This window comes from Epinephelus fuscoguttatus, linkage group LG11, assembly GCF_011397635.1.
Source record: "Epinephelus fuscoguttatus linkage group LG11, E.fuscoguttatus.final_Chr_v1".
Lineage (NCBI taxonomy): Eukaryota > Metazoa > Chordata > Actinopteri > Perciformes > Serranidae > Epinephelus > Epinephelus fuscoguttatus.
In genome coordinates, this window is record NC_064762.1 from 26,072,277 (window position 1) to 26,092,005 (window position 19,729).

Below are 19,729 nucleotides of genomic sequence, written 5' to 3' on the forward strand. Positions count from 1 at the left end.
AGTATCCCGGTTTTGATTGGGTTTTTTAAGTATCCCGTTTTTGTGTTTGTGCATGTAAACACCATGATGAAAAAAAGCCTTCCTTAAACATCAGTATGATACGCGGCCGGTTGCAGTTAGAGTTTAATGGCACTCGCCGGCGTAAGGGGGGACGCAGTGGGACAAGAACGATAATTAAGGTCACGACTTTCACCTGGGAGAGCGGCATTTGTGTCCTGTGAGATTATAAAGCCAAATCCTATTCAATTTGCTGTGTTGTACCAACGTAGTGTGCTTATTTTGAAAGAGACTGTATGTAAACATTACATTTCCTGTGAAAACTGAAGCGTATTTTGAAAGGAGACAATGCATGTAACAGGTAGAACTTGACACACCGTCCCAGAACATCAACAACCAACCCACCCAGGGTACCTTGGCATGTCGTACCTGGATGTGGAAGGTCCATGATGAAACGTCAATATGTGTCGAGGCTGGAGTGAGAATGTGTTGCACAGAATGTTTGTTCGCTCTTTTATATCCAAATAAGCTCTTTTGTTGTGTTCTCAGCTCTGACACATAATGTACCCATAACATACCCATATATGTGCTCTCAGTGACATAGAACATTTTTCCTAATTCATTGTCTATGGAGCAGTTCCATACTTCTTACCTTATGATATCACAATTTCAAATTTAACAACTGAAACACAGCTACAAATCGTAAATCCATGTATTCATAATTGGACTTTAAATGGTACTAATTTTGTCAACAGGCTACAGCACAACAAGGTAGGAAATAAAGGCAGTAAACACATCTAACACCAACAAAGATACCCTTTTACTGCCTTCTTATTTACTTACAATAGAGGCACAACTACCAAGGAAAATGACCAAATCCCTCTGAGGGATCCTACAAACAGGCAGGCGAAACATCGGCTTCTGAAACACAGTCAGTGTGGTGTGACCGGTATGACCCGCCTGCAACAGAGGGAAGGTTTACTGTTTTCAGCCAAGATGATTTCTGGAAGTTTTGTGGCCTCTACCGGCCGGTTACGATGAGTCAGCAGTCAGTGACGGTAAAGCAGTCAATAAAAGGTTTTCCAATAATTGTGAATCACCACAACCAAGAGAGGTCCTTGAGGATACAGTCATTCATGTGCACACAAAATATGAGGCTGACTGGTCCAGTAGTTTGCGAGATTAGCTTTTGACAGATGACAACACACACACTTACTCATTCTCACACACACACCAGAACTCATTCATGTAGGCTTAAGCCTGGTGGACATAATTAACTTACATTTTGAGGGGATTTCCAACAACAAATTCAATGACTTCATGAGCCTCAAACCATGGCAACAGGTGTCCCATCCAGGTGCGTCACTTATTAGTGTCCCAGTGGAAACCGCTTCCGTTGTGGGCATCACATGGGAGAAGTTTGCATTCAGGCATTAAAATCTTTTCATTTTAACCCAAACCACGATTTTTTTTCTAACCTAAAAGTAGGAATCCCTTTCTGACAGAAAGCCCTGAAGACAAACTTCACCCGCTAACAAGCGTCATGCAGCGTGCTGGTTTTCTTTGTCCTGATTCTCTGGTCACTTTGCTGGGCATCAGTCGTCAAAATGGCGATGTTTAATAAATGCTGCGCATGTGGTGTGAGATTGTTGCAGATGTTTCTTCATGTGAGGTATCTCTCTGTTTAGACAGTAACAAAACGAGGTGCTTACCAGTGTGGCTTACAGAGGTTGTTTCTGAATGCACCCAGACATCTGCAGCAGAGGAATTAAAGTTTTCCACTAAATATCCATATAAAATTGGCCTGCTCTATATATCCTACACATCTATGAAAGTATTATACATTCTCTTTAGAAAAGAAATGCAGTTTTTTTTCTGAATTAATGAGGTAATTTTATGAAAATTCGGATGTTTTTATTTTCTGCCTTTCTTAATTAATGAGATAACAATCTCAGAATTTTGAAAAAAAGTTTTCATAGAAAAAAATGTTAATTGTTTTTCTAGACAAGCTCAAAAATCATATATAAATGAACCCATTAAGAAGAGCAATGTATTCAGAGGTTTTGTGAATTTGATAGTACGATTGCTTTATTGAAAGTACAGTAGTACCATTGCCAATAGTGGGATAGTTGGGCTAAAACTGTATATTAGTAGTTGAGGTAGCACGCTGAAAGGTAGATAGTTAAAGTGTTTATATGTCGTATTGACTTAAAAGTGGAGCATACTGGTAGAATGACCAACTGACTGACAGAATGACACAGTGACAGTTTCCATGATTATGTACAGCATAGCATACCATGACTTAGTCATACCAAAAATTAGAAAAAAAACAGCAACATTCGGCCACAGGGGGAGCCACAGCGATCGGTTGCATTTTAGCCATTTTCTGTTGTTATAGCGCCACCCAGTTGCCAATTAGAGTTAAATTTCTCCAGTCACCTTGAGGCGTCCTGTTCTACATATCTACCAAGTTTAGTAAAACAGAGATATGGCGGTTAGGCCTAGATAAGAAATTAGCTCTCTAGCGCCCCCATTTTGTTTGATGGGGTCAATAATGGAGGGGTCCCCTCAGATTATGTGTGGTCATATGCCTACAAAGTTGCGTGGTGATTGGTGAAACCCTTGAGATGTTATACACCTTTATGTGATGAGCCACGCCCTCTGCAATATTCATTGCCTTATAGAAGCTCAGTTTTAGTGAGTTTTCCAACTTTTGCCAAGAGGGAACTTTAGATATTGGTCCCTAGATTATGTTCACTGAGTTTCATGCAGATCGGTCAAAATTCCTAAGAAGAGATTGATTTTAAGTGTTTTTCAAAAAATTCTAAATCTATATGACCGCAAGTTATGGGTTCTTGAGGCAAATGTGTTCCTCATGAGGAGAGGCATCTCTGTGCAAAGTTTCATGTCTCTACGACATACGGGGCATGAGATATGCCCATTCAAAGTTTGTAATTTCAATCGGTTGCTATAGCGCCCCCCTTTGGCCAATTGATGTAATATTGCTTCATTCACTTCCTCCCATGACCCTCTACCACTGTGCCAAATTTCACATGGATTGACCAAGTCAGTGAGGAGAAAAACGTGGATCAGAGACACCCACACACAGAGTTTTCGTCATTATATAGTAAGATATACTAAGATACCTGACACTACTGAACCCAGAAGTTAAGATGAATCAGAGGCTTATGACAGATATACAAAAACCAGAAAATTCTTATCTCAAACAGCATTGCTAATGATATTATTGATCCATTTTCCTTTTTTTAAATAATAAAGATGACTAAATTGATTACTTTGTAATTGTAATACTGTGTAATTGTTCTGAAAAGTAACCATTAACTCCAGCTAATTCTAGAGGAATAAGTTTAAAGGAGCTTAAAACTAAAATATTCAGGTAAAGTAGAAGTGCCTCAAAACTGTACAATATCTGTTATAAGTGACCTCTGTGATTGGTCGGAACTTGCTATAGCTTATGGGTGGTGTAGTATATGACAAAGAACTCATCTGAAATCAGATGGTTTTACATGAACATTTAACAATCAAAACAAGTATCGAAGTGTGACTGTGCACAGTTTCTTAATTTGACTCAATGATAGACATCAGCTTAAAAAACTATCAGTAAGTACAAGTGGACTTGCAGCCTCAGTGCACCCCCTTATCTGGTCAAATCGCATCCTGCTTCCCAAGCTCCTGTGATTGAGGTAGTTGTTGCCTGTACCCGACACACTGTCACCAAGTTAATGTTGTGTTTCATAAAGTGGGAAAAAAAAAAAAAGTTTTATGAGTTTGAAAATTGGATCATTTGTAAAACTTCTTGCTGGGTTCTTTGGCGTGGTCCAGTAGAAGCTGGCAGGGTGTGAATCGGCTTCCATACACATCCTCCAAACGCCTCAGGTGGCTCACAAGACGCTCTGCACCAAACGTGTCCACAAACCTGAAGGGACCTAAAGCAAAAAAGTAAAAAAAGCAAAAGTGGAATCAGCATCAACAATAAAGAGAAAGCTTTGTATTTCAGGGCTGTAATTTTACAACAACGTTACATAGGGCTACTATTTCAATGACTACGTCACCTAGTGTTAACCCTATGTGGGGCAAACCTGCAGAACATTATATTTATTCCAGCCAGAAAGAATTAAGAATCAGATTAAACGTTTACACAGATATTATACAGTAATAGTTTCCTATTAAACTGACTATCAAAAGGTTTACACCACCCCTCTCTGCCTGATTGAAAATTCCCTCTGATCTGATATGGACCGCACCGGTCTCCTCCCACTGAGGTGGTTACATGAGGCTTTTTTATTCTGAGTGGGAAATTATTCTGATTATCGGTGGAATATTAGGTCTACATAAACGCACCTATTGATTGCCTGCACAAGTCGCACGTGGAGGAAGAGAGAGAATACACTGTGTATTTCATTTGTCCATCTAGACTTACTGTGATCTATTTGTTGCATTACATTTTGGTAGTTCTTTGTATTGCTCTGTTGATTGAACAGACTAAATAAAGGCACAGTGTTGACAGAAACCATCAAGACTTGATTTTTGTTAAAGTAACCGTTATCAATACAACAAATGTTCCAAACCTTTGACCTGTATTTTATGGCTCTCGTTCAGTATGTGTAAGTATGAGACCTACCACCGCGGCAGGCAGGGAAGCTGCCACCAAACACAGCTCCAATGTCTCCCTCTATTGGATTTCTCAGTATTCCCTCCTGAAGACACAGAACTTGCTCATTTGGCCGTCAGCATCTGATTTACTGCAACAAACACACATGATCATTTTTTAGAGACAAAGATCAGAGGGACAAGCCGATCAGACCAGAGGATGTTGTCTTACATTCCTGGAGGAGCTGCCACTTTGTATTTCTGAAGGATTTCTTCAGCTTCAGGATTCACTCTCTTGTCTTTCTTTTTCTTGTCATGGATATAGAAGCCTTTTCCTGATTTACGACCTGCAACTGATAATGAACACATATTAGACTCACTGGGCTTTGAGTGATACAAGAAGGTTGTGTGAGCATACAGTTAATAACAAAACAGTGTCACAGTAGGTTAAAACTAGTTTGTTTTTGGAGTCACTGCCTAAATATTGTTTCTCATTACTGGCAAAATAATCTCAGATGGACAAAAATGGACATCCTAAATGAAATTGCAAATATTTGTACTTTAACTGTGGGGAAATGAACAGAGGAGGACGATAATGATATAAGATATTGATTCAGCTTATAGATTAGTAACCAAAAATATGTGCTGCCTGGACATGATAAGTAGGTAGGTAACATCATTAGAAATCACTCTATAAATTTCCATTGTTATGCGGATGATACACAGTTGTATTTATCGATGAAGCCAGAAGAAACTAATCAATTAACTAAACTTCATAATTGCCTTAAAGACATAAAAACCTGGATGAGCACCAGTTTCCTGATGTTAAATTAGACAAAAATGAAGTTATTGTTCTTGGCCCCAAACAACTCAGAGACTCTTTATCTGATGACATAGTTTCTCTAGATGGCATTGCTCTGGCCTCTAGCACTACCGTAAGAAACCTCGGAGTAATATTTGATCAAGATCTGTCTTTTAATTCTCATTTAAAACAAACCTCACGGACTGCATTTTTTCATCTGCGTAATATTGCGAAAATTAGGCCTATCCTGACCCGAAAAGATGCAGAAAAATTGGTCCACGCTTTTGTTACCTCTAGGCTGGATTACTGTAACTCTCCATTATCAGGTAGCTCTAGTAAGTCCTTAAAAACTCTCCAGCTAATTCAGAATGCAGCAGCACGTGAACAGGAACTAAGAAACGAGATCATATTTCGCCTGTTTTAGCTTTTCTGCACTGGCTCCCTGTAAAATCCAGAACTGAATTTAAAATCCTACTGTTAACTTATAAAGCTCTAAATGGTCAAGCTCCGTCATATCTTAGAGAGCTCATAGTGTCATATTATCCCACCAGAACACTGCGCTCTGAGAATGCAGGGTTACTCGTGGTCCCTAAAGTCTCCAAAAGTAGATCAGGAGCCAGAGCCTTCAGCTATCAGGCTCCTCTCCTGTGGAATCATCTTCCTGTTGCAGTCCGGGAGGCAGGCACTGTCTCCACATATCTTATAGTTAGGGCTGGCTCAGGCTTGCCCTGTACCAGCCCCTAGTTAGGCTGACTTAGGCCTAGTCTGCTGGGGGACCTCCTATAATACACCGGGCACCTTCTCTCCTTCTCTCTTTCTCTCTCTCTCTCTCGTGTCCTGTTACTGCATCTTGCTAACTCGGCCATACTGCATGTCAGTAAATCGGCTTCTTCCCCGGAGCCTTTGTGCTCCACTGTCTCTCAGGTTAACTTATATCGCAGCGGTGCCTGGATAGTGTGACGTGTGTGGTTGTGCTGCTGCCGTGGTCCTGCCAGATGCCTCCTGCTGCTGCTGCCATCATTAGTCATTAGTCATACTTCTACTGTTATTATACACATATGATTATTGTCACATATGTATACTGTCAGATATTAATATAGACTTTCAACATATTGTACCACAATACCCAGAATTATAATTTTAATATTATTACTTTCATTAATGTTGTTGTAAGCTACTGTCATTACCGTCTGTCCTGCATCTCTCTCTCTCTCTCTCTCTCTCTCTGTCTCTCTTTCTGTCTCATTGTGACATACGGATTACTGTTAATTTATCATGTTGATCTGTTCTGTACGACATCTATTGCACGTCTGTCCGTCCTGGAAGAGGGATCCCTCCTCAGTTGCTCTTCCTGAGGTTTCTACCGTTTTTTTTCCCCCGTTAAAGGTTTTTTTGGGGGAAGTTTTTCCTTATCCTCAGTGAGGGTCCAAAGGACAGAGGGATGTCGTATGCTGTAAAGCCTTGTGAGGCAAACTGTGATTTGTGATATTGGACTTTATAAATACAATTGATTGAATTGATTGATTGATTGATTGTTGTTGTTAGCATTACATCTATGCGCTTGGGTCTGAATGCAGTTATTTCAGCAGTACACCTACACGCTAAGCTGAATCTTTAAATCACACATCAGTAGTATGAATTAATAGACAAAAAAATAACGACTATGTTGACGATTATTTTCATTAAAGTTTTACCTTTGTAGCCTCTCTCCACAAGGGCCTTTAAAATCATCACGGCAGGAGCTCCTCCTTCAGAGCCACAAGCATTGTCTATGGACTGTGCCGGCACATACATCGACATCAGTGTGATGTATTATAATGGTAACTGTATTCATAAAATAAAGCTCATAGAGATAATACACAGTCCCCCAAACCCAAATGAATCCCTTACAGACTCATTGACTCAAGCCCTAAGCCCTTACAGACCAAGGACCAATTCCATTTCTTCCCCTTTGCCCTTGTCTTGGCCCTTCCCATTGGCTTTGCGCGTTGTGGGAAGTGGTGTCCCAATTCTCCATCAGGTTAAGAGCTAACATGACAGAGAATTGGGACACCACCAAGCTTAGGGCTTGAGTCAACGAGTCTGTAAGGGATCCATTTGGGATTGGGGGAGTGTCCCTTCCACCCCAACAGTCTTATCACCAAGTCCACATGATCATGTGAATTCAACTACACGGGCATTCACGTACATTACCTTTACAACTGCTGTTACGAGATCAACTCCAATTTCATCTGCCAGCAATGCCACGCCCCCAGGAAAACCAAAGCTAGTTGAAAAGGAGTCCAATTTCTCTATGCCCACACCTTCCTGTGAAACAAATCATAGGTCATTTTGAGGCTGTAAGCTGTCAGTTGCACATATGAGCATTATCTAAAAATCAAACCCACAGGTGGTGTTTATGAGCTGGGAAGACCAAAACCTGTAACCTCTCTTCTGTGAATGACTTCCGGTTATGTATTTGCCCGAGAGAGGATTCAGTTAGAGGATGTTGCATAATGTTATGATGTTTAAAGACCCTGCATTTAGGCCCTGTCTACAAAGATTTCTCAACTTTATGCTTCACTTCTCTGTATTCAGTGTCAGTGAAAAAGACGTTTGGATGGAGTCAAATGCCTGGGTTCCAGTGTTTTTAGCATGTAACAAAAGCCTTCATTTTCAACAACGCTGTATGTATCTTTGCACATGAAGTAGGTGATGAACTATGTCATTTTCTTAGCTCTCTCAGGGTTGGATGGTAGCTTTGTGAAGTTGAGTGTATCCAGTGTTGGTTAATTTTTCGGCGGAACAGGTTTGGATGGTGGTGTGTGAGATGAGCCCTTGTGTTCGCAGTGCTCCCGGAGTATTTTATTCTCATATGAATCCAGACGTTTGATTTAAACGCTAACGGTGCATTTCTGATTTCTTTTTCCGGTGTCTCCATCTTTAGCCCTTTTTAAATAGGAATTGTGCAAATTTGCAGGAAAGCCCAATCAGTCTTCTTTCAGCAATGGCAGTATAAAAACAAAATCGGGGAGTGCAGCAAAATGCCTCCTACCTACTTATATTCATACAGAATGTGCCTTTTTCAGGGCAATGGGGGGCGTGAGCAAGTAACAAAACGTGTAGCTCAGTGTGTGACGTAAACAATGACGTGGGAGGGAAGCTGTGGCTGGTCAGTCCTTCGGCGATTCTCTCGTAAGTCAGCCCGTTCTTCACCGTTCCTGTAATTTGACGGTTAATGGCCTCTTCGTTTGCGAGGGCAAGGAGGGCGCACAATTCCTTGTCTCCTCAGTTGCTCATCTTTACAATGTCTATCAGGTTTGTGTTTCCCTCTTGCTACTAGCTGCTCATTCCTGCTATCAGCTGTTTCCTGTTTATCCACTGCCAGTGGGTCACCCGTGCAGTGTCATCAACAGCTCCTCCCACAAGTCATCAACAGCTCCTCCAGTGGCGGAAGGGCACCTCGTTCTTTTTAAACCAAAAGGGTTCCGCCAATATGACTACCCTACGAGGCGGAAAATTGGACACCTTAGATCAACTCACCAATCCGGCTCTGTGTGTCTAAACACTCACAGCTTGCCGGCAAAACAGCCCAACATTCGCCAAAAATCTGGCAGTGTAAAAGGGGCTATTGTTTTGAAGAACTTCCTGCCAAATGCCCCTGACAGAGACCACTGCTGACCTCACCAGGAGAAAAAACATCAGCACCATCTAGTGGACTAAAACGGCAATTGATTTTATTATTCTAGTACCAAATTTGTAATAAAATGTGTGTTTGAAAAAATTAATAATGTATATAATAAAAGATCAACAGTTGGTGTCCATGTAACAATACAATATCACCATGCAAAATACTGAGATACTATGGTGTATTGATCCCCCCCCATGGTTCAACCGCTGTTTCTGGCGGACATACAACGGTGAGGTGCCACAAATATCATTGGGATGGCTTCACCCTAGAAAGCGTTCTGAAAAGAAGAAAGTAGTGACCTTAAACTCAGTTTGTGTGTTTACAAGAGGTCCAAAGTAGAGGAAAATATCAATTTACAAGAAGATTTACAGCCTTATAATCACCCCATCGCTGTGGTTAACCATCTGCACACGGAGTGACCGTTTGGCACATCCATCCTTGGCTAATGTATCTTCAGACTTAACTCAACTTAAATATATTCTGAAGTTTTATTTCTAAGAATATAAAAGTAACTGTTATTTTCAAGGAGATGTGATGTCCAACTTTTCCCATATAAGAGAAACAAATATCATCTGTGTTGCATTATATCTGTGGTCTCTGCGAAGAGTTCTTTGCTTACCATCAAAAGTAACACAGCCTCAGCCGTCATGAAGTAGAAAGAGCGACTGACGTAAAAGCCTGGGCTATCCTGTGGTTCAGGGGGTTGGCGACCAGAAAAAGAAAGAGACGAGACACAGACAAACACACCAAAAGATTAATGTAGTAGAAAGTAACGTTAAAAAATGTTGCTTTAAGTACACTTTCAGTGTTGCTCTCACCTTAACAATGATGGGAATCTTGCCCTGTTTAAGGCCTAAACTGACAGCAGAGGCCAGGGTGTCTTCAGATGTCTTATCTGAGGCAATGATCTCCATTAACAGCATCTTTTCCAGCGGAGAGAAATAGTGCATGCCGATCACCTGCACACACACACACACACACACACACACACACAGGTCAATCAGCGAGGTTTGCTTCAAAAACGTCTTTCATACTTTACATTGTGGCTAACTTTGGTATTTTAAAGGCTTGGTTTGGATTCACCAAAGTCACACAGTCACACAATAACACAAACAAACAAACTGATTGAGGCAGCATTAGACCAGCAGCTCCCATTTTCGGTAAGGTTAAATGACTATTTTGTCAATGTGGTCTGGATTTGAAGAGAACATAAGTTCAGCTGTTTGGGAAATACGGAGCATACGACTGGCATGGAGCATACGATTGGACCCCTATGACTTCAATTCATCAAGAATTTTCTACATTTTTGCATTTTTTATTTACCGGAGGCATACGAGAAATACAAAATTTTCTTTGTGAATTCAACGTAACATGAGGTGAGTAACTGATATACAAATGATCATTTAGGGGACGAAGTATTCCTTTAAAAGTCACAATGCATTTTCACTAAAATAAAAGCTAAGAGAAATCTACATTTCACTCTTTGCTCAGTATGTAAGATGTTGACTGATAGGGTACAGTACAACATTTTCAGTATCTTTACACTACAGTGAAAAAAATGGTTGGGGTAAACTTGTCTGACCTTTTCAGGGCGTTTGCTGTTAGCAGCAATGTCCTTGATGAGCAAAGTCGAGGTGTTGGAGGCCAGAATGCAGTGAGGAGGGGTAACCTGTGGGAAAAGAGAGGAAAAGATAAATACCATAAAATGCATTTGATTACCAGGAAATGAACGCCTGGTAGTTTCGAAAGGTTGAGGAAAGTACTTCATGATTTGGGCCTGAAGGTTTCTGTTCAAACCTCCGTGAAGGTGACTTTAGAGGGTGAATCTTTAGTTCTGCGGCCAAAATGTGTCCCTGACCTGCCTCCGAAGAATATAGAAAATGAGTACGTGTTTGCTGTTCCACTTTTAAGTGTCAACAGCAATTCTTGGTAACTAATTGTGATAAAAGTGACAATCAATACACTGCAGATCTATCCATCCATTTTCGTAACCACTTATGTTCTTGAGGGTCACGGAAGGGCTGGGCCCAACCCCAGCTGACATTGGGCGAGAGGCAGGGTACACCCTGGACAGGTCGCCAGACTATCGCAGGGCTGACACATAGAGACAGACAACCATTCATGTTCACACCTACAGACCAAATTTAGAGTCACCAATTGACCTATCCCCAGCCTGCATGTCTTTGGACTGTGGGAGGAAGCCGGAGTACATTGCAGATCATACTTTTTAAATATAGACTAAAACCATTTTACTGGACAAAAGCACTGGATATACAGTGGGGTTGCAACTGCATGAGACTTTAACACCACAAAAATGAATAAGTCCTCAAGTCATCCCAAGTGTCATCAGTATCCTTAATTCAACAAAGTGACTAATGAGTCTTAAACCATTGACAGACAATGAGCTGATCTAATGTGTTGAAGTGTTTTGTAATGAAGCTCAGCTTACAATAAGCTCAATCAGGAAGACTTTCTTTATGCGATATCCATTCACAATTCTCTCTCTGTCCCACTCCCACCATTCAGCTGACTGTGGGTGGATCGGTTAGCCAGTCAAATTTTGCTACGATCTCCTTCATCCATTCATGCTGCTGCTGCTGCCAAACTTTAAACCTGTTCTCCTCTCTGCTCCTGTCAGCTGCCATTTTAGGCAGAATTGTCGCGCCCTCCTCCACCCCATTTACCTCCAGTCAGCTTATCAAGAGCCCAGAACAAGTTCATCAAAATCTCACTCCTCTTCACATCCAGATCCTCAGCTCCCTCTTCATCTTATCTCATCATCACCACTAGTGTCTAGACTCACTAGGGGGGATTCCTAATCTACCACATCTTTACCACCCTCCTGGAATAGATGACATCACAATGGGGTCTAATCACCAAAGACTTTTCACATTTCTCATACTTATGTGAACATGTTAATAAATATTCTTTTCTCTCAGCAAGAATCTCTCCTGATTTAAATCACTTTATGTGCTTGTCTTAATGACTATTTGTCTGCTTTTTACAGTGATGTCTTTTGTGTCTGGTGTGCTGAAGACAATATCTCCACCCATGCTGGACAATAAAGATATATTCTATTCTATTCTATTCTATTCTATTCTATTCTATTCTATTCTATTCTATTTAAATCGTTACAGTGTCACAGTATAAGACTACAATGACCCTTAAAGGAATGAAAACAAACCTTTTTTTGATTGAACTTGAAATCTTTTTTAAAATGGAAGTTAATGTAAAAAGTGTGACAGGCAGTGGAGGAGGACTGGAGATTTGTTTTTGAAACCACAGACAAGCAAATGTACACAGTATAACTGTCAATTTTTACACCACGCTACACCATGAAACCAGTATACTGCTACAACCCTGATATACAGAATTTTATCGTCAGAGAGCTAATATCTGACATCTTTTAAAAAATGCAGAACAATTCAAGAATTTCTGTCCGTCCAAACTTTCAAACTGAAACTCTTCTAAAGGTAAAATCCAGGGGCCGTATTCACAAAGCTTCCTAGTGCTAAGAGTTGCTCCTTGTGGCAAAGAAAATTCTTAGAACTAGTCCATACCCATTGGTAGTTCTGTCACCTTCTACCTATGCCAGTCCTCAATGCCTATGTGCAGTTTCACATATTGACCACGTCAGTGAGTAGAAAAATGTGGGACAGACAGAATGACACACTGACAGTTCCGTGATTATGTATAGCATACCATGACTTAGTCATACCAAAAATTAGAAAAAAACCCAAAACATTGGGCCACAGGGAGAGCCACAGCGATCGGTCACATTTTAGCCATTTTTAAGCATTTTTCTGTTGATATAGTGCCACCCAGTTGCCAATTAGAGTTACATTTCTCCAGTCACCTTGAGGCGTCCTGTTCTACATATCTACCAAGTTTAGTAAAAATCGATATGGCGGTTAGGCCCAGATAAGAAATTAGCACTCTAGCGCCCCCATTTTGTTTGATGGGGTCAATAATGGAGGGGTCCCCTCAGAATATGTGTGGTCATATGCCTACAAAGTACAAGTACTCATACGGGGGCATGAGATATGCCCATTGAAAGTTTGCAATTATAATCGGTTACTATAGCGCCCCCCTTAACGTTAAGACTAGGTCCAGTTATTCACAAAGTGTCTTAGATCTTAAAAGAGCTCCTGAGCTGAAACACTGTTAGGAGCAGGGAGGAGGACTTTTAAGAGGCTTAAGAGTTTCTTAAGCAGAAGAGAAAATGGTGGAAACACAAAGAGGTCGGAGAAATATTCTCCTAACGCTGGATGGCAGTGAGTAAATGAAATGCTACAGATTAGATCATGCAGGGATAATATGTGTGGTTGATCTCATTAGGGGTACACACACATTTCCCCAATGCTTCAACGCCAAAAGTAAAATGATCACAACGCTAAGATATTTGAAAAACTGGAGAAATGCAACAGTGCAGCAGTGATGACTTTGGTGTGTCTCAACCTTCCATCAGCAGAGTGATCACACTGACAATGACAACACTTTCATTGCCAGCAGTTCATTTTATTTCCACTGGGTGTCCACACCTTGCAAGCTCACAAAAGGGTGTGTCTGTGACAACCAATCACATCTGTTAAAAGAAAGCATCATACTTAGCAACGGGGGTCAACCACACCCCCTCAGTAAGGTAAAAGTTTCTGTCTCTTCCTTGCTCACCGTTGCTCTGAGAGCTTTCCTAAATCACTCCTAAGCTAGGACTACTAAAAAATGTTAGTCTGAGTAAGGAGCTCTTTGAGGGGATTGTCAGAATGTTTGTGACTACGGCCCCAGAGCATGAGATTGTACTCACTGCTTCCAGCTCCTTCAGGACTTTTTGTTTTAAGTTGATGTCCTCAAACACGGCCTCTATCACCATGTCAGCAGTCTGGAAACCAGTGTAGACAAGCGTAATTGAGAGATTGGACATCTTGGTGTCACGCTCAAATGACGTCATGGCTCTTTTCTTCACCTTTGAATTGAGACTGAACACAAACACAGGACACGTTTGAGAATGACACTTAAAAGCTGATCCGGGAGCCATGTGCTTTAAGCAATTTTGAGGAATAATAAAATTTGCATGTGCATCTTACCATCTGTAGATATGGTCATATCCCCTGCTGATGTTCTTCTCTGTGGTGTCCTTTAGGATGGTGGTCAGGCCTTTATCTATAGACAGCTGGGCTATATCAGCACCCATTATCCCTGCACCGAGGATCGCCAGCCTCCTGACACACAAAACACATTATTCAGTCTTTTTGCTGACACTAAGGCAATATAGCAAATGTTTGGGGTAATATTCCCCCTCTCTCTTACTTTACTTCCTTCTCTGGTGTCTCGAATTGCATCCTCTTGCTAGCCACCTGACCATGGTAAAGGCCAATCAGAGCTTTGGACTCTGAGGTCGCTGCCAGCTTCCCAAAACTCTGTGTAAGGGTCAAAAATAGACAAGAATATAGCTGATGCAAATAGCCTAGGGCTGAACGAATTATCACAATTTTATTATTTTTCCCATATTGTCATAAGATACGAGTCAGGGCCATAATTCATCATCATCAATCATAGTTTACATTTCATGATGTTTTTCAGACTTTTCAGATTTTATAATGGCTGTTTATGGAAGAAAGCTAGAGTGGTGACATCATCGCTAGAGTGTGGAGGAGCTGGAAGGTCTTAAAATATTCTGAAGAAATCACTCCCACTAACACGATTTTCACTCTACATACACAATTTATACACCAAAACATAGGAACATTTGTGCTGGTTGTAGAAATGTGACAGTGGAATCACACTCTCTTACACATTTGGCACAGTGAGCTTCCAAGCAAAAGGAGAGACATTTTTTTGTCATTCACTCCTATGTAAACTGAGCAGAGAAATTTCTTGAAAAGAGCTGGGGGCACCAGTTTTGTAACCTGCGACCATGATCACATTTTTGACACCACCATCTTAAAAAAGACATCTATGCATTTGGGAGAATCTCTTCTCTTTGGTGGTATCCATATTTTGACAGTTGGACTCACAATTTTGGTGGGAAAAGGAGGTGTTTGAGAAGTTTGACCTCCATTAAGTCAGCTGCCTGGTCTAAGCCTTTACTACTATTGCTACTTTTGGGATAATGGATGTTAAATACATATTATAATGTTTTGTAGATACATACAACATTAAACACACTTAGTGCTCAATACCTGTAGAAGATGTAGTATGTAGTACATGTAGTTTGCTATACTTGTAGTAGGCAGTACATATCAATTACAGTGCAGCAGACACCCGTCAAAATTTCTTGCAAACTTTTCTAGTTACGGACTCATAACTGAAACCTCTCAGCTAAATTGTTAAATGTGATGAATATCCTAGTCGCTGTTTTGGGGTACAAACATTACTGCAAAAGTTCACAACTAAGGGGAAGGGAAAAAAAAAAAGGTTAATGGACATTTTTTAGAAACTCACCTGAGCTTCAGTCAGATAACCTGCCTCTCTGCCCTGCTCCACTCCAGTCTTCACACACTAACACATTCAAACATAAAACAGAGAGTGACACACATATGACAGAGTTCATAAAGACATTACAAATTGTCCATCTGTTACAAATAGGAGTACGTATTGTTGGGATTCACAGGACCACAGATGATTTGTCATTTGGTAAAATCTAAAGTGGACATTTAAAGGCTTTTCTTCTCTGCATGCTCTTTGTTCTCCAAACAAAGACAGCTAATTGACACCCATCTCCAAGATGTCTCACCTCAGTAAGACACAAGTCTCACAACTTGATTGGACAGGACTTTTACAGTGACATGTGACTCTGTGATGTCACAGGTATCTGTAGAAGGTCTGCTCCCCTCAGACAGTCCTGCTCTCTTACTCGGGAACTGCGTAGCAGCCCACACCTCTTTCCGGCTGGGCCTGGACCAGCCCAGATGCTCAGACCCTTGCTCCTTGCCCTGAACCATCAAAGGTTTGGGCAATTGCTCACAGACTCTCTTTTTACTGGACTATGATGTGCCCACGCTCAAGGCTGAGGCAAACCTGAACCAGAGAACTTAGACTTGCAAGCACAAGGTTTGCAACTAGCTTTCTAGCAACAAAGAGAACCGAGGGAGTTAGCACCCAGCGTCTAACTCTGTAAAGACCTCGAGTGACCAGCTTCCTCAGAGAATCTCTGCACTAATCCAGACTGTTTGCAACACACGTCACATTGACATAGACGCATTAACAAATAGGCTTTCAACAGTGCTACACCCAAACAGGCATCTCAAAGTTCCTGCTTCTTTTCCTTTGTCTTTGTCCTGACTACACAGTCAGACAAACACCTCCCCCAACCTGAAGCCAGCTTTGATTCGGCAATCTTGTAGTTCTCTGTTGTATGCCATTTTGTTTTGTAGGCCAAACGGCTCTTTGATCACCACACCTGCCTTTGTCTTTCTCTCTCTCTCTCGCACACACACACACACACACACACACACACACACTGGGGTTGTATAAAGTTAGTTAGAATTTGTGTGTTTGGTTTTCCTTTGCTAGTTTGTGAATAAATATAATTCTTTGGAATCATACCTGCTGTCTGTTTACTGTTTACTGAGTGAATGAATAGTCAACCTCTGCTGCGTCAAGAACTCCAAAATCCTTCAGGCTTTACTGTTAATTTTATTATTATATTTTGTCATTAATTCAATTATTAATCAAAACTCCAAATTAATAGTTTAGTGTTTTTATGAGACTGATATCTTGCTGGCTATCATTTTCGCTTTATGGGAATGGTGCCCCATGAGGTGATTTAATGTTAAGTCACATTATTTTACATAATTATTAATTATTATTAATAATTATTAATTACTTTTCCGATAGCCAATTGACTCCAACATAATTGGTGCCTCCATGAGACGCCCCTAATTTATGTTCACAACATAATTGGTGCCTTCATGTGAGACCCAGGAATGTTGACCACAACATATTTGGTGCCTTTGTGTGAAGCCCGAATTTAAATCCCTACATATTTGGTGCCCCTTGGTGAGGCCTAATATGTTGATCACTACAATATCATGAAGACAAGAAAAATCATCTGATCCTCCATGTCTATGCTTCTCATTCACTGTCTATATAAACAGCCATACAATGTATTCTGATAGCCCTGTGAAATGTTTTGAGAGATGGGCGTCTGCTCCTTATTTGTATAAAGCTGATTCTCTGACGACAGATTCAGCTGCTTCGTGGCTTATTTCCTCCTTCAGATGTTTTCAGAGACACATTTCAGTGAGCCATTTAATTCTCAAGAGGCACAACATCCCTCAGAAGCTGCTGGTGTCCTTCTATTGCTGCTCGATTGGGAGCATCCTGACGTACTGCCTCTGTGTTTGGTTTGCCAGCTGCACAGTGGCACAGAAGAACACGCTGCAGGGGGTCATTAAGGTGGCTCAAAAGATCATAAGCTGCCCTCTGACACCACTGAAGGAGCTACACAGCTCCCGTTGCCTCAGGACGGCCCTCGCCATATCACAGGACTCATCACATTCCGGACACAATCAGTTTGAACTGGTTCCACCAGGCAGATGGCACAGGGTCATCAAAACACGTACAAATAGACTTAAAAATAGTTTTTACTCCATAGCCATTGTTACATTAAATACTGCTGGACATTGAGTGACTTATAAAACACATGCACTTCCGTATAACCACTTTATATGCACTTTATGATACCGTCTCTATGTGTTTTTATATGGATTTTATGTGTTCCTTCTCTCCTCTTTTTTTTTTTTACTATTTTTTATACTATTTATTAGCTCTTTTTGTACTGTCAAGGACTGCACTGAAATTTCGTTGTACCTGTTACAATGACAATAAATATATTCTGATTCTGATTCACAAGCAGGTTCATCCTCTACCCCATACTGTTTGTTGTTGGTTGTTTCCTTAAAAACTACGACTTTATTCTCATAATATTATGACTTTTTTTCTCATTAAATTACGACTTTATTCTTGTAATATTATGACTTCATTCTCGTATTATTATGACTTTTTCTCAGTTACGACTATATTCTCCTAATATTACGAGTTTTTTCTCGAAATCTCGAAAAAAAAAATTCAATCTGGCCCTAATACTCCGTCGTACTTAAAAATTCTAATAATAATTATAGAATGTAATAATAATGATAATTATAAATATGTTTTTTTCTTAGCTTTTTTCTTTAGCCCTAATTTTAAAAAAAATATATTTTCTAAACCTATTGTTTTTTTGCAATTTGTAGGACATGTTTTTGAAAAAAATCGCACCAGTTTGCTCAGGGTTCAAAGGTTTAAATACTCACGAAAGGCTTCTGAAAGCAGCGCAAGAAAATTGGTGTCGCTTTCAAAGAATTAAAAAAAAAAAGTTTGTGTTCAAGGTACTGCAGTACTTGATTTTCTCCCCTTAAAATTCATGCACATTGTGCGAACCCTGATATAAACAGCATCATGTGGAAATAGGTTTATCTTTTGCTACTTCCAATTCATGGGTTTCTTACCTCAATGATTTTTCCAGGAGCAGGGTAGAGACCTCTAGTCTCTTTCTGTACCTTCTTATCAACAGTCTTAAAGATCTTCTTCCTCACCGGACCCAGGTCCATTACTGTGTCCTGCATCTCTGCTCAGGCACACAATACCAATTTACAGATGAAGACCATTTACAGATGAAAGGTGTATTTACAGCCTGACTGTTATATAGACATATAGTATCAGTGAATGTGCTGGTTGATGAGTAAGAGAGCAGGAGTTTTTTCAACGTCTGACAGTGTGGGCCCATGATCCATTTTTACAACATACAGTTTTTGAAATCCTGCATTTGTTCAGCTCAGCTCAGTCTGAGAGTCTTTACTGCTTTTTACTGTAATTTCCGTCCGCACCATTGCTATACAAGAAAGTTCCCAAAAAACAAAGACTGGACAGATGTTGACCACCAAAAACATCTAAAAATAAGGGTAAAATATCTGCGTCTTTCAAACACTCTACACAACCTGAATCTGTGGACAGTGGCATGGCTGCTAGCTACTCTTACCAATGTTAAATTTCTAGTTATTGACTTTTCTGCATCAAGACAAAATCTTTCATGAGAGAATTGCGATGCACCCCGTGTTATTAAAGATTGCATACAAATTCATGCTCTCCAGTTTTCCCTTTAGCGCTTGTGTCTCCTTCGTATCTGTTCTCTGACTATCAAATATGTTTTGAAAGACGTTTTGGGACAACACCTCCATAGATATGATTAGCTGACTGGATGTCACATAAATCATTCAAAATATCTGCACAGCTGAGTAAGAAATGAGATCTGGTGAGATTAGAGCAACTAGTGTGAACCATGCTTCACTCACTCTGCATGAGACTCTTCTCCTTTGTGAGAGGAACTTTCTTCTTGGCGATTCCCTTGGCTACGTCCACTGCAACTTCCTCGAGGTACTGAATAGCCCTCTCCTCTGTAGGCTCATTACTAGGACCTGGAGTAAACAGAGTTCAGTCCACTCCACCCTCACCTCCAGGAGCACATCATAGAAGCAATGAAGAAATGCCACATGCAGAACATACCCACGGGGTCCACAAGCTGGTGCACTAGACCCATCTTCTTGGCTTTGTCTGCCCTGATGTTCCTGCCTGTCAGCATCATGTCCAACGCTTCAGGGAGACCCACCTAC

At 40.6% G+C, this 19,729-nt stretch overlaps 1 protein-coding gene across 1 annotated transcript in view; it reads right to left on the reverse strand.

Moving 5' to 3' along the window:
- Positions 1-3,164: 3,164 nt before the first annotated feature.
- hadhaa (hydroxyacyl-CoA dehydrogenase trifunctional multienzyme complex subunit alpha a) overlaps positions 3,165-19,729 on the reverse strand; it is a 29,982-nt gene continuing 13,417 nt past the window's right edge. Inside the window, 16 exon segments of the mRNA XM_049589957.1 lie at positions 3,165-3,944; positions 4,640-4,744; positions 4,747-4,760; positions 4,841-4,955; positions 7,105-7,186; positions 7,604-7,717; positions 9,700-9,768; positions 9,899-10,039; positions 10,663-10,749; positions 13,885-14,056; positions 14,165-14,299; positions 14,388-14,497; positions 15,522-15,578; positions 18,569-18,687; positions 19,412-19,534; positions 19,623-19,725. Coding sequence (XP_049445914.1) covers positions 3,799-3,944; positions 4,640-4,744; positions 4,747-4,760; positions 4,841-4,955; positions 7,105-7,186; positions 7,604-7,717; positions 9,700-9,768; positions 9,899-10,039; positions 10,663-10,749; positions 13,885-14,056; positions 14,165-14,299; positions 14,388-14,497; positions 15,522-15,578; positions 18,569-18,687; positions 19,412-19,534; positions 19,623-19,725 — 1,692 coding nt within the window. The 3' untranslated portion in view covers positions 3,165-3,798.